Source organism: Phocoena sinus, chromosome 10 (assembly GCF_008692025.1).
Source record: "Phocoena sinus isolate mPhoSin1 chromosome 10, mPhoSin1.pri, whole genome shotgun sequence".
NCBI classification, from domain to species: domain Eukaryota; kingdom Metazoa; phylum Chordata; class Mammalia; order Artiodactyla; family Phocoenidae; genus Phocoena; species Phocoena sinus.
This window is the reverse complement of record NC_045772.1, coordinates 17972775-17988853: the sequence shown is the minus strand read 5'-3', so window position 1 is coordinate 17988853 and position 16079 is coordinate 17972775. Positions and strand designations below refer to the sequence as shown.

At 39.0% G+C, this 16079-nt stretch overlaps 1 protein-coding gene across 1 annotated transcript in view; it reads left to right on the top strand.

Annotated features, from left to right (window-relative positions):
- TXNRD1 (thioredoxin reductase 1) overlaps window positions 1-16079 on the top strand; it is a 131415-nt gene that overhangs the window by 21244 nt on the left and 94092 nt on the right. Inside the window, exon 2 of the mRNA XM_032646552.1 lies at window positions 8532-8704. Within this exon, the coding sequence (XP_032502443.1) occupies window positions 8532-8704 (173 nt within the window). The remainder of the gene's footprint in view (window positions 1-8531; window positions 8705-16079) is intronic.

Here is a 16079-nt window from a genome sequence, read left to right as displayed (position 1 = left end):
GCAAGTGGGAAATTCCTTTTAGGCTAGAACCCTCACCACAACCCAGGTTTAATTTTAATCTTCTAATAAGACTCCTTTGAAGGAGCTACAAGAAGAGCTATAACCAGGATGTTGTAGGCCCTTTTGTAGCAGCTTGCTTCTAACATAATTAGTACTTCATATGGCAAATTCTTTGTAAGAACTAAAAACCCCTTTCAAAACTAAAAACCATCCCAGTGTTTTATTTCAATTTGGTAAATAAATAGTACTAAAAACTAAGATGTATTTACTATATTCAGTGTCAGAGACCCATCAGCATGTCCCATTAAGTTTCTAGTCTTCCTTGTGTTTCCACAAATACTTGTGTTTTATTTTTCTAGCATGTCTCATACCCTGCAGACTTTAAAACACACGTATAATTATCTTGTCTTCTTCACTTTATAGATCATATATGCTTCCCCACTTAAGCTTCCCTACTCTTAGGTTTTTTTTAATGGAATAACCTCTTACTTGATGGTGTCTTGTTACACTCAACTGTAATAATATTCCGTGTTTCTTGTGGTTTGAATAAAATACTATTAAAAATTATTAATTTATTTTTTAAAAATCTGAGAGTGGTGATGTGTTTGCAAAACTCTTTGCATTTGAACTGAATAAAAAGTTTTGTTAAGAACTGTGGGATCTGCAGAAATCCTTGAATGGAGTGCTATGAAATTTTTATCATCACATTTGAAGTGATCATGTTGCTAATTAGTGGCAGAAGTTCAAGTTCTAACAAGTGGCAGCTCCAGTCTGTGTTTTACCTTGCCATTTTGCTTTCTTTGCTGGGCTCCTCTTCGCCTTCCCCCTTGTTTCCCGGCTTTGAAGTTCTTAGGTTATTTCTCTCATCCTTTGATTGGTGTAAACCTCTTGACCTTGATCTGGTCCTTTCAGAAGTATAATCGGTCAACCCTCATGATGATCTGCTGTTTTTTTGTTAGTTGCCATGACCACGAAATGGAAACACAGGCCTTTGCAGCTTCATGCAATGTGTAAGGATCCAGAAAGGAGGGAGTGTTGATGGATCTCTTCCTTATAGTCAAGCTGTTTCTGCTGCTGCTCTGCTTCTGCTTCTTCTCCTTTCTCTGTGTCCTCCTCCTTCTCCTTATTCTTCTCCTTCTCCTTCATTTTAAGTGTCCTGGAATTAGAACTCATAACAAAAGAACAACAACAATGTTTTAAAACGAGGCCTAGAGGACTGCCCTGTTCCAATTAGTTTCAGGGGCTTTGAAAGAGAAGCCGACTTGGGTTCACTTCACTTAGGCTTAAGAGAAGAACTTGATTTTCTTGCAAACCTACATAAAAACTTTGGGTCCTAATGAAACCCCACTTTTCACATATTCTTTCTTTCAAACTTTTCAAAATGTCAAGGTTGGTGGTTTTCAAAAATTTGTCCTTTACTCTTAAACATTATTAAGAACCCTAGCAGTGAAAAAGACAAATGTATCTTATTATGAAAATAGCTTTACCTCTAAAGAGGTAAAGGGACCTCTAAGGTGTGCCTACCACATTTTGAGAGCCACTGATTTTAGAGATGTTTATGTTGCATCAGAGAAATCGTTGGGATTTGCCTGAACAATGGAAATCAAGAAATGAGTCCCAGGGATTGGTTCTGAGCTTCTTAATGTCTCTAGGGTTAGCTGACGTACAACTTCCTGAGTTTTTCAAACACAAACCAGCCTCAGTGCAGGGACATGGCTGAAGGTGATGAAGGTGAATGAACCAGACTTTCCCCATAAATCCAAGCAGGAATATTCTACTATGGGCTCTGTAGGAAAGTTTTAAAAGCTGCTAACCCAGCAGTCTAGCAGTTCACCCAGGTCAACAGAAAAGATGAAAGAATAATATAATGAATACCCATATTCCCTTCGCAGGATTCACATTTCCTGTCATTTGTTTTAGTTTTCTTCTTTACACCCTCTTTTCTCTCTCCCTCCCTGTCTCTCTCTCCCTCTACACACACACACACTTTTTGCCAGAACCATTTGGAATAAGTTGCAGGCATCATGACTTTCACCCTAAGTATTTCAGGATGTGTCTCCTAAGAACAATTACTCTTCCACATAAACCCACTGGACTTAATGTTGATACATAATATCATCCAACACAAGTCTATTAAAATTTATTCAGTTGTCTCCCAATTTTTTTCGCTCCAAGAGCTATTTAAGGATCATATGTAGCAATTTGTGGCCAGTTAGTAGGTTTTGCAAAAAAAATTGTTCTCAAGTTTGAGAAGTACAAGAAAGGAAAAGCCATTTGCAATCCTGTCATGCCAGTACAACTCGTATAACCATTTTGCAGATTCCTTTTCAAGATTCCTACATGCAGAGTTTCACATAATTGCAAAACTACAGTACATAGGATTTGGTATTCTGTTTCCTTTTAATTATCATTATGTCAAACCATTTCTATATTGTTTTGAATCTTGAATAGTATGCAGCCATTGAAATGATTGAAGAACAAGACAGCTGCTATAATTTAACCATTCTCCTAGTGTGGGACATCTGTTATTTCTAATTTTTTACTAAACTGTACAGTATACAGTTTATACTGTGATTAAACTGTTGGGACTAATTAGAGAAAAAGAGGGGACTGAGGACTGGGAATAGAAAGAGGTGAAGTAGGCTAGAGAGAAGGGATAGAATCTGTTTGTGATATAGCCTTTGGAGGGAGAAAGGCAGCTGTAACAAGATATAACTTTGTCCCTGTCTCTAGAAAGGTGATACACACATTCAGGAGATAGAGAGTGGAGAGTGTTAGGTCAGTGACCTATTTTGTTCCATTGGATTTTACAGGAAGTTAACATGATTACTCCTAAAGTTATAGAACTTGTATCAAAAAGGAATTTGGAAGTGTTCCATTAACTAGGTGATGCTAAGTATATTAATAAAGACTACTGAAAGCTTTTGCGAGAAGACTAGGAGGTGGGGATCATTTTTGTGAATATAATGTTTTCATTATTTTAGATTGTTTTTTTAAGATAAATTCCCACAAGTGAGAATGCTGGGTTAAAAGATATGGCCATTTTAGTGGGTTTTGATCCACATTGTCAAATTGTTTTCCAAAAGAATAGTAATAGCTTATTTACATACCCCCTTATATCCATGGACTCTCCTCAATGTACATTTACCACCAATGGGAATTCCATTTTTAATATGTAAGAAGTGACACTTCATTGCTTTAATCTGCATTTCTGACTATGAAATAAAAATAAATACACCTTTTTATTCTAGGTTTGCTCTTTTCTTTCTAATGAATTAAATTTCTAATGAATTAAAGAATTCCTGTTCTTTATTCATTTTATCATTTGTGGTACTGCTGTTTTCTCACCAATTTGCTTGAGGTATTTTTTTTTGTTGTTGTTTTGTTTTTTTTTAAATGTAAATATTTTCTCTAAGCTACTCTTTTGCCTTAAAAACATTATTATTATTATTATTTGGCAGTGTAATCTGTTGCTCTTTTCCTTTGTATTTACTTCTAAGCTTAGGAAGTTATTGCCTCAGAGATCTCAAAGTTCCATTTAACATGCTTTGTTATGTAGTAAGAGATAAGGGAAAAAACTTTTTTCCAAATTATCAAGCCATCATTACTATACTATTTAAAAAAATACATTCTCGGGCCTTCCCTGGTGGCGCAGTGGTTGAGAATCTGCCTGCTAATGCAGGGGACACGGGTTCGAGCCCTGGTCTGGGAGGATCCCACATGCCGCGGAGCAACTAGGCCCGTGGACCACAACTGCTGAGCCTGCGCGTCTGGAGCCTGTGCTCCGCAACAAGAGAGGCCGCGATAGAGGCCCGCGCGCCGCGATAGAGGCCCGCGCACCGCGATGAAGAGTGGCCCCCACTTGCCACAACTAGAGAAAGCCCTCGCACAGAAACGAAGACCCAACACAGCCAAAACTAAATAAATAAATTAAAAAAAAAAAAAAAAAATACATTCTCTCTTTATTGCTTTGTGATATCTTTTATCATAAATTAGTCTATATTTGTCTATTTCTGTGCTATCCAATCTCTTTTGCTGATGTACATAATTCTTGTAAATGTTTAAGTATGGAGCATATTTTATATTATTACCCTTTAGACTTTTTATAAGTGGATAGTAAGTACTTGATGGATCTAAACATTAGGAATTGATCTTAGGCAGAAGAGTTGGGGCAAAATAAAAGAAACTTATAATTACAATTTTACCTGAGTTTTCCTGACCAACTGGTCCTGTGTAGTTCTTGCAACATTTACTTAATATATTTCTTTCAGTGCTGTTTCAAATTTTATTTCAAAATTGAGGGGGGGAATTTGGAAACAAATGATAAAATTGTTAACTAAATTTTATTTGCCTTTTTTGTTAGAGGTGGAATTTAGGGAAAAATTCTGATGATTTTGATTAGTTGTGCAATCTCTTATTATTTACTTATTTATCCGTTTGTTTATTTTTATTTTTGGTAAATAGTCTCTCCCCAGTAAGATTGCAGCTGTTTTTTTTTTTTTTTTTTTTTTTTTTTTTTTGCAGCTGTTTTTGATTACGGAAGATATTCCTTTCCTTGTAATAGTACTTAGTACTGTGTTCTGTGTATTGGCAAATATCTGAGCTTAATAGGAGGGTGGGGCCCTTAGCATAGATGTTTTGTAAGGAATTGTCACCTTCTTTTAGAGTCAGTCATCTGTGAAATCAAAGGAGTCAGTAAGGCATAATGGAATCACGAGGCTTGTGTGGTAGCACTGACTCTAACGCCCTTTAATTACCTGTCTGGACTTCAGTTTCCTCATCAGTAGAACGAATTGGTTAGCCTAGTGACCCCAAATGTCTTTCCCATGCTCATATCCTGTGATTCTCTTTCTATGAGATGTTACCACTAAGAATCCTTATTTCCACTTTGCCTTCTAAAATAAGCAAAATAAAAACCAGAGCTTAATTAAAAATTTTCAAAGTATCATTTGTTGGGCTGTAGTCATGTGTCATGTTGCCTTAGTTCAGTAGTTCTTAATTAGAAGTGTACATAACCAGTGAACATTTAAAATATATGTATATTTACGTGTGTGCACATACATACATATATACATACACATACATAAATATACATGCTTGGGCCCCATGGCTTGCGATTCTGATTCAGTAGGTCAAGAGTGAGACCTAGAGAACCCAGGTGATTCTGACGCAAATAAGGGTTGAGAAGCCTATCTTAGACTGCAAGCTTATGGAGGACAGATACTAAGGGTATAGTCTGATCTGGAATATTCTGCCACGAATACAAAACCCAGTTGCTCTTTTGGGATCCTGTAACGAATTGACTGGATTTTAGTTTTTCTTTAAGAAGCATCCATTCTTCATATTTCAGAGGTAAGAGGATTTCTAGATCCCTTTTCACCTTTCTGTCTATATTTCAGGTGTTAGTAATATTTGAATGTCTAGTACATTAAAAAAAGTCTCTTAGTTGTTGACCCTGTCTTGACAGTATATAATAGGGGTAAGCTTTTAAAATTTATAACTGACTAGCTTTTAAAAAACTTTTTATGAAAATAATACATATTCATGTTTTAAAACACATAATGTAAAAGAGTATATGATGAAAAGTGCAAGTCCAGCTTAGTAGAGATAACTATTGTTAAAATGGATCATAGTACTAAATGTAAGAGCTAAAACTATAAAACTCTTAGGGGAAAATTATAGGAGTAAAACCTTTGTGACTTCGGATTAGACAATGATTTCTTAGATATTACATCAAAAGTACAAGAAAAAATAGATAAATTGGACTTTATCAAAATTTAAAGCTTCTGGGACTTCCCTGGTGGTGCAGTGGTTAAGAATCTGCCTGCCAATGCAAGGGACATGGGTTCAATCCCTGGTCTGAGAAGATCCTACATGCCGTGGAGCAACTAAGCCTGTGTGCCACAACTACTGAGCCTGTGCTCTAGAGCCTGCGCACCCCAACTACTGAGCCCACGCGCTGCAACTGCTGAAGCCCGCGTGCTGCAACTACTGAAGTCCGCGTGCCTAGAGCCCATGCTCCACAACAAGAGAAGCCGCTGCAACGAGAAGCCTGCGCACTGCAACGAAGAGTAGCCCCTGCTCGCCGCAACTAGAGAAAGCCCAGGCACAACAACGAATACCCAACACAGCCAAAAATAAAAGTAAAACAGAAAATTTGAAACTTCTGTGCTTCAGAGGATACCATCAAATAAAGTAAAAAAGAAAAACCTACAGAATGGGAGAAAATATTCACAAGTCATATATCTGATCAGATATCAGATTTGTGAATATTTTACAAACTCAAGAATAAAAAGACAAATAGCCCAATTATAAAATGGGAAAAGGATTTGAACAGACATTTCTCCAAAGAAGATACATATACGAATAGTCAATAAGCACGTGAAAATTTGCTCAACTTTATTAGCCACCAGAGAAATGTAAATCAAAACCACAGTGATGCACTACTTCACACCCACTAGGATAGCTAGAATCCAAAAGACAGATAAGTGTTAGCATGGATGTGGAGAAGTTGGGGCCCTCATACATTGCTGGTGAGAATGTAAAATGGTGTTGCTGCTTTGGAAAACAGTTTGGTGATTCCTCAAAAGACTTAACATTACCCAACAATTCTACTTCCAGATATTTACTCAAAAGAATTGAAAACAGGAGTTCAAACAAAAACCTGTACACAAATGTTCACATCAGCTCTATTCACAATAGCCAAAGAGTGGAAACAGCTAAATGTCCATCAAATGTCCATCAACTCATGAAAAGATAAATAAAATGTTGTATATCCATGTAATGGAACATTATTTGGCAATTAAAAAAAATAAAACACTGATACAAGCTACAGCATAGATGAACCTTGAAAATATCATGCTAAGTCAAAGAAGCCAGTCACAAAGACTATATTGTGTGACTCTGTAAAATAGATGAGTGGTTGCTTAGAGGTGGTGAAGGAGGAGGGCTTGCTGGGAAAAGATAGGGGGTGACTTCAAATGGGTACAGGGTTTCTTTCTGGGGTGATAAAAATGTTCTAAGATTGGTTGTGCTGTTGGCTGCACAACTCTGAATATACTAAAAGCCATTGATTGTATGTACACTTTCAGTTGGTTAATGCTATGGTATATGAATTATGTGTCAATAAAGCTGGGTTGTTTTTATTTTTAAGTATGGGTTCTAGAGAATTACAACCTAGGTTTGAAATTTTAGCTCCATCACTTACTGTAAACTGTGCAACCTTGGGGAAGTTGCTTAACCTCTCTGAGTAAGTGTCCTTATCTGCAAAATAGGGATGATGGTAGCAGTGCCTACCTAATGGTATCCTTGTAAGGATTAAATGAGATGATGCATCTAGATAGTCACTCCCTGCCTAATAAACATGAATATGAACTATGAAGATGATGAAGAGATTGGAGAATGGGTAAGTCTCAGACAAACAGAAATGAGAAGAAATAACTTGCAGAGCAAGTAATAAGGGTAGGATTGACCTTGGTTTGTGTGTGGACCCTGAAGAAGACAGCTAGTTTAAGATACTTACAGGACAGAGGCAGCAGTCTCAGTGGTTTTGGTTGGTGATGCTGTGCAGGATGACGGTGCTGTCATGTGGGGATCACATACCATTCAGCCGGGTCATGTTTTTATGGTGCTAAATTGGACCCCAGCAAACTCCTGGAGAGGAAACAGAGATTCTGAAGAAAGTATTTTTTTGAAAATTTGCTGCATCTGTGTACTAAAGATCCTGTGTCTTATCCAGGAATTAGCTGGAGGAAAAGGAGTAAGGCTTGGTTTGAGTCGTCTATTCCCGTGTCTCTGAGCAGGGCTGTGTGAGAAGGGGACATAATGTCTGATTCAGGGCCTCTCTACATGTAAGCCATGGATAGGAGTAGGAGTCGGGTAAATGTGGCCCTCAGTGTTCAGAGCCTCCTACTATTTCTCCAGGGATGGTTCAGACTCTTGTTATCATTTGTCAGGATCCCCTGAGAACTAATCTTGAGTATGCAAAGTGAGTTGGGAGGGGCTTCCCTGGTGGCACAGTGGTTAAGAATCCACCTGCCAATGCAGGGGACACGGGTTTGAGCCCTGGTCCGGAAAGATCCCACATGCCGTGCTCCACAACTACTGAGCCTGTGCTCTAGAGCCCGCGAGCCACAACTACTGAGCCCACGTGCCGCAACTACTGACGCCCACGTGCCTAGAGCCCATGCTCCACAACAAGAGAAGCCACCGCAATAAGAAGCCCACACACCGCAACAAAGAGTAGCCCCCGATCGCCGCAATTAGAGAAAGACTGCGCGCAGCAATGAGGACCCAACGCAGCCAAAACTAAATTAAAAAAAAAAAAAAAGAGTTGGGAATATCAAATGAGTTGCCAGAAGTCTCCAGTCAGATGACAGAGCTAAATGTGTAGTCCGCGTTGGAGTCCTTCCTCAGATCCCTTAGTTTGGCTGCTGGGCTGAAGTTGTAAGGCTTTTTGAGCGAACCTGATATTAGAAAATGCAACATCGTGTTTTTCCTTCTGATAATTACCGTCTTTGCTTCTATTGTAGCTAAGGATCATCTCTTTAGTCCAACTTCGCCAGAAAACTCAACCACCGGGGTGAGTGGTCACTCAGGGTCCGCCAGCACAGCCCTCACAGGGCCCAGCGCCCAGCTGCAGGCCTGGATCGACAGCCACTCTGAGGTCACCCTCAGCAAGTCCACGTGCAAGCGCTATACTGAGGTGAGACTTTAACCTCGGCAGGTGGTGACAAATTGTTGAATGATAGAAATTTGACAGACTTTCGAGCTCAGGTGTAAACAATTGGATTTCACCCTAGGAAGGGTGTGTGTGTAGGTGTAACTTGCTTCCGAGTACTTGGAGAGTGTTGATATGAGAACAAAATATTGCTTGAGTAATCTTTTTCTGAGCTTTTGCAAAGTACTAGAAGTCGTCAGGTAGTCAAGGTCAGGGAAGATGAGGTAGGGGAGTTACCAAACCAGGTGATTTGCTTCCCTTTTAGGCACGTCTATAGGGACTATATCCTAAGGAGCTGTTACTTAAGGTACTCCAAATTTGGATAAATATCTCTTTATGCTCTGGTTTATTATGGGCAGAGAATGAACTGTGCTTCCTACTTGGTTCATGATCTTAGATTATTAGAGAGACAAGGTCAGTGATCACAGCCATGGAGAGGACTGGTTTAATCCATCTCGATTTAACCACAGATTAAAGTTGAGGATTTAAAGACAAACTTGATCAGGTGCTTAATAGGAAGGTTGAGGGCATTTAGATAGCACTGAAGTTTAACTTTAAATTATATTCAGGGTTGCTCTAGGACTAGACACGATGGACTCTTAAGTAAACATAACTGACTATCTGTCCAGGTAATTTATCTCTTGACTTATTTTCCAGTTCTCAGAGAGGTTGAATTCAGAAGACTTTTTATTCTGGAAGCCTTATGTAGAGACACGTTTTTTTGGCTCTGCGTGTGTGTGTGTGTTTCTCTTTTTCTAAATAAGAACAAAGGGAAGACGGGCAAGCAGTGGAAACAAAGTAGGCAGAACCTTTCGTCTTTGTTTTTCACCTGAACATAGTCTGCTTCATTGTCACCTGAGGCTTGATCCCTATTAATGTCATCATGGTGCCTTTTGTGTGGGACATCATACTGGGAGTAGGGTTACCAAGAGGTAGGTATAGGTCCCATCCCTAGGGGGTTTATTCAAACTGAGAAGGCAGAACATATGTTTAGAAAGAAAAATGATCTAAGATAACACATGCTAACTTCTAAATGATTAGTATAAGCAGTAAATGGTAGAGAATTTAAAAGAGGGCTGGGTATTAGAAATCTGTTGTATGATTCTGGCCCTCTGGGGGCTCAGTTATCTAGCTCTGGTGATCTTTTGAGGTTCTTCTCGCTTGTTTAATCTTTAAAATGAAGAGCTGAGACTAGTTGATGATTGAGATTCCTTTTAGTTCTGAAATTATGTGGTTGTCTAATCTTCTCTGTTACCAAATAAGGTTAAGAACCTGAATTCTGAAGTCAGAGTTTGGATCTTGGTTCCACATTCTATTAGCCATGTGACCTTGGTTAAGTTATTTACCTATTGTGCCTCAGTTTCCTCATCTGTAAAATATGGATAATAATAGTACCTATCTCAGAACTTTGTTGTGAGCATAAAATTAGTAAATATTTGTAAAAAGCCATAGAACATGCCTGGTACATAGTAAATGCTATTAAAGTGTTGATTAAATAAGAGAACTACTTGCTCTTCCTGTTTTCCTATCAAGACTTAAGACCTGGGATGGTGATCTTCATTCTATCAATTCTGAGCCTTGGTTAAATCGCAGTCAACAAATATCTGTCTCTGTTCTAAGCACAACTGATCCTGTTAAAAAGAGGTTTCTTATTCTAGCCTAGCCTCTCCTTCCATAGCTGCATGGTCACAGTGGTACAGCAGAAGGAACACCTGGACTGAAAAGACCTCAGTTCTCTTTCCGTAAATCTCAGTTCCTTCAACGACAGAATGAGGATGGCAGTGCCACCTTATCTACTGTATCTGTAAAATACACAGCTTTATTGTGAGGCCCAGATGGTTTCAAGTCTATGTGAAAGCACTTGGAGGCCTACAGTGTACGCTTTTATTAATAACAACCACCACTGAGTGCCTGCCATATGCCAGGCACTGTTTGGTCACTCTACTTTTATATTTTAAAACACTAGTAAAGAATTAGAAAATTCCAATTTTGACTCTGCTCTAGTTCTGCAATGAAGGGTTGGGATAGTGTGGTCAGGGTTGCTGCTAGTGATAGGCCGTCAGATTATGTGTTCCTGACAATCACAGATCTCCTTGACCTGTAACTACTCAAATTCTTACTATCTTATCCCTGAATTCTCCTGACTTCCTCATTTCTCAGCTCTCTGCCCTGTGTCTAAAAAGGTAAAGCCTTGCCATTTATTTATTTATTTAGGCAGTTTTACTTAATTGCCTGTACTCTGGGAATGATGAACTTTTCCTATACAGCTCGTGGTAGGTATTTGCACACTTATTAAAATGTATAATTATTCTGGCAACTTTAATGTCATTATCTGAATAATTTAATGTCATTATCTGAATAATTTCTGGGTGTGCCAGGACTTCTGGACAAATATCCTCTGGTTTTACCTTGGCATGTAACAGTTCCTTAGCTTTTCAGAATATAAGATATTCAATTAATATGGAAATGAATTTTCAATGTCTTTGGCCATGAAAGATGGTTAGGTGCCTCTCCTGGTAAAAACAGTGATTTTCTTCTGAGGGGGGTACAACTTGTATACTTGGCTGTTCATATTCATTAAAAAAAAATTACCTTGGAATAGAATTTCCCCCAGATTATTTCCTTCAGTTTTGCTTTTTATCATCTCATTTAGCAGTTGTGATGTGAGTGAGTCAGAATGGTGAAACTTTGTTTTTATATTTGTACTTGGCCTGATTAATTCATATTTCTCTCTAGGATGAGTAATGCATTAATTCAAATTGGAATTGCCCACAAGGAAATTGACTTCTACATAAAGTTAGTTTCCTGCTTGTTACATAACACATCCCACTGTGATCCTACTGTGAAGTCTGGGTTTTAAAGGGCAAAGAGAAGAGATTGGTTCAAGATGGCAGAGGAGAAGGACGTGCTCTCATTCCCTCTTGTGAGAGTACTGGAATCACAACTAACTGCTGAACAATCATCGACAGGAAGACACTGGAACTCAGCAAAAAAGATACCCCACGTCCAAAGACAAAGAAGAAGCCGCAGTGAGACGGTAGGAGGGGCGCAATCACAATAAAATCAAATCCCATAACTGCTGGGTGGGTGACTCACAAACTGGAGAACACTTATACCACAGAAGTCCACCCACTGGAGTGAAGGTTCTGAGCCCCACGTCAGGCTTCCCAACCTGGGGGTCCAGCAACGAGAGAAGGAATTCCTAGAGAATCAGACTTTGAAGGCTAGCGGGATTTGATTGCAGGACTTTGACAGGACTGGGGGAAGCAGAGACTCCACTCTTGGAGGGCACACACAAAGTAGTGTGCGCATCAGGACCCAGGGGAAGGAGCAGTGACCCCATAGGAGACTGAACCAGACCTACCTGCTAGTGTTGGAGGGTGTCCTGCAGAGGCGGGGGGTGGCTGTGTCTCACTATGCGGACAAGGAGACTGGCAACAGAAGTTCTGGGAAGTACTCCTTGGTGTGAGCCCTCCCACAGTCTGGCATTAGCCCCACCAAAGAGCCCAGGTAGCCTCCAGTGTTGGGTTGCCTCAGGCCAAACAACCAACAGGGAGGGAACCCAGCCCCACCATCAGCAGACAAGTGGATTAAAGTTTTACTGAGCTCTGCCCACCAGAGCAACAGCCAGCTCTATCCACCACCAGTCCCTCCCATCAGGAAACTTGCACAAACCTCTTAGATAGCCTCATCCGCCAGAGGGCAGACAGCAGGAGCAAGAAGAACTACAGTCCGGTAGCCTGTGGAACAAAAACCACATTCACAGAAAGATAGACAAGATAAAAAGGCAGAGGCCTATGTACCCCATGAAGGAACAAGACAAAACCCCAGAAAAGCAACTAAATGAAGTGGAGATAGGCAACCTTCCAGAAAAGGAATTCAGAATAATGATAGTGAAGATGATCCAGGACCTCGGAAAAAGAATGGAGGCAAAGGTCGAGAAGATGGAAAAAATGTTTAACAAAGACCTAGAAGAATTAAAGAACAAACACACAGAGATGAACAATACAATAACTGGAAGGAAAAATACACTAGAAGGAATCAATAGCAGAATAACTGAGGCAGAAGAACGGATAAGTGACCTGGAAGACAGAATGGTAGAATTCACTGCTGCGGAGCAGAAAAAAGAATGAAAAGAAATGAAGACAGCCTAAGAGACGTCTGGGACAACATTAAACGCAACAACATTCACATTATACGGGTCCCAGAAGGAGAAGAGAGAGAGAAAGGACCTGAGAAAATATTTGAAGAGATTATAGTCAAAAAATTCCCTAACGTGGGAAAGGAAATAGCCACCCAAGTCCAGGAAGTGCAGACAGTCCCAGGCAGGATAACCCAAGGAGAAACACTCCGAGACACATAGTAATCAAACTGACAAAAATTAAAGACAAAGAAAAATTATTGAAAGCAGCAAGGGAAAAACGACAAATAACATACAAGGGACCTCCCATAAGGTTAACAGCTGATTTCTCAGCAGAAACTCTACAAGCCAGAGGGGAGCAGCATGACATATTTAAATTGATGAAAGGGAAGAATCTACAACCAAGATTACTCTACCCGGCAAGGATCTCATTCAGATTCGATGGAGAAATCAAAAGCTTTACAGACAAGCAAAAGCTAAGAGAATTCAGCACCACCAAACCAGCTCTATAACAAATGTAAAGGAACTTCTCTAAGTGGGAAACACAAGAGAAGAAAAGGACCTACAAAAACAAACCCAAAACAATTAAGAAAATGGTAACAGGAACATACATATCGATAATTACCTTAAACGTGAATGAATTAAATGCTTCAACCAAAAGACACAGGCTTGCTGAATGGATACAAAAACAAGACCCATATATATGCTGTCTACAAGAGACCCACTTCAGACCTAGGGACACATGCAGACTGAAAGTGAGGGGATGGAAAAAGATATTCCATGCAAATGAAAATCAAAAAAAGCTGGAGTAGCAATACTCATATCAGATAAAATAGACTTTAAAATAAAGAATGTTACAAGAGACAAGGAAGGACACTACATAATGATCAAGGGATCAACCCAAGAAGAAGATACAACAATTATAAATATATATGCACCCAACATAGGAGCACCTCAATACATAAAGCAACTGCTAACAGCTGTAAAAGAGGAAATAAACAGTAACACAATAATAGTGGGGGACCTTAACACCTCACTTACACCAATGCACAGATCATCCAAACAGAAAATTAACAAGGAAACACAAGCTTTAAATGACACAATAAAAAAATAAAAAAATAAAAAAATAAAAAAAAAATGACACAATAGACCAGATAGATTTAATTGATATTTATAGGACATTCCATCCAAAAACAGCAGATTACACTTTCTTCTCAAGTGTGCACGGAACATTCTCCAGGATAGAGCACATCTTGGGTGACAAATCAAGCCTCAGTAAATTTAATAAAATTGAAATCATATCAAGCATCTTTTCTGACCACAACGCTATGAGATTAGAAATGAATTACAGGGGAAAAAACGTAAACAACACAAACACATGGAGGCTAAACAATACATTATTTAACAACCAAGAGATCACTGAAGAAATCAAAGAGGAAATGAAAAAATACCTAGAGACAAATGACAATGAAAACATGACTATCCAAAACCTATGGGATGCAGCAAAAGCAGTTCTAAGAGGGAAGTTTATAGCTATACAAGCCTACCTCAAGAAACAAGAAAAATCTCAAATAAACAATCTAACCTTACACCTAAAGGAACTAGAGAAAGAAGAACAAACAAAACCCATAGTTAGTAGAAGGAAAGAAATCATAAAGATCAGAGCAGAAATAAATGGAATAGAAACAAAGAAAACAATAGCAAAGATCAATAAAACTAAAATCTGGTTCTTTGAGAAGATAAACAAAATTGATAAACCATTAGCCAGACTCATCACGAAAAAGAGGGAGAGGACTCAAATCAATAAAATTAGAAATGAAAAAGGAGAGGTTACAACAGAGACCGCAGAAATACAAAGCATCCTAAGAGAGTACTACAAGCAACTCTATGCCAAAAAAATGGACAACCTGGAAGAAATGGACAAATTCTTAGAAAGGTATAACCTTCCAAGACTGAACCAGGAAGAAATAGAAAATATGAACAGACCAATCACAAGTAATGAAATTGAAACTGTGATTAAAAATCTTCCAGCAAACAAAAGTCCAGGACCTGATGGCTTCACAGGTGAATTCTATCAAACATTTAGAGAGGAGCTAACACCCATCCTTCTCAAAATCTTCCAAAAAATTAGAAAGGAAGGAACACTGCCAAACTCGTTCTATGAGGCCACCATCACCCTGATACCAAAACCAGACAAAGATATTACAAAAAGTGAAAATTAGAGACCAATATCACTCATGAATATCAATTCAAAAATCCTCATAAAAATACTAGCAAACAGAATCGAACAACACATTAAAAGGACCATATACCATGATCAAGTGGAATTTATCCCAGGGAGGCAAGGATTCTTGAATATACACAAATCAATCAATGTGTACACCATATTAACAAATTGAAGAAGAAAAACCATATGATCATCTCAACAGATGCAGAAAAATCTTTTGAGAAAATTCAACATACATTTATGATAAAAACTCTACAGAAAGTGGGCATAGAGGGAACCTACCTCAACATAATAAAGGCCATATACGACAAACCCACAGTAAACCTCATTCTTAATGAAACTGAAAGCATTTCCTCTAAGATCAGGAACAAGACAAGGATGTCCACTATCACCACTGTTATTCAAAATAGTTTTGGAAGTCCTAGCCATGGCAATCAGAGAAGAAGAAGAAATAAAAGGAATACAAATTGGAAAAGAAGAAGTAAAACTATAACTGTTTGCAGGTGACATGATGCTATACACAGAGAATCCTAAAGATGCCACCAGAAAACTACCAGAGCTTATCAGTGAATTTGGTAAAGTTGCAGGATACAAAAGCAATGCACAGAAATCTCTTGCATTCCTATACACTAATGATAAAAATTCTGAAAGAGAAATTAAGGAAACATTCCCATTTACCATTGCAACAAAAAGAATAAAATACCTAGGAATAAACCTGCCTAGGGAGACAAAAGACCTCTATGCAGAAAACTATAAGACACTGATGAAAGAAATTAAAGATGATATAGGGGCTTCCCTGGTGGCACAGTGGTTGAGAGTCTGCCTGCCGATGCAGGGGACATGGGTTTGTGCCCCAGTCCGGGAAGATCCCACATGCCGCGGAGCAGCTGGGCCCGTGAGCCATGGCCACTGAGCCTGCGCGTCCGGAGCCTGTGCTCCACAACAGGAGAGGCCACAACAGTGAGAGGCCCGCGTACTGCAAAAAAAAAAAA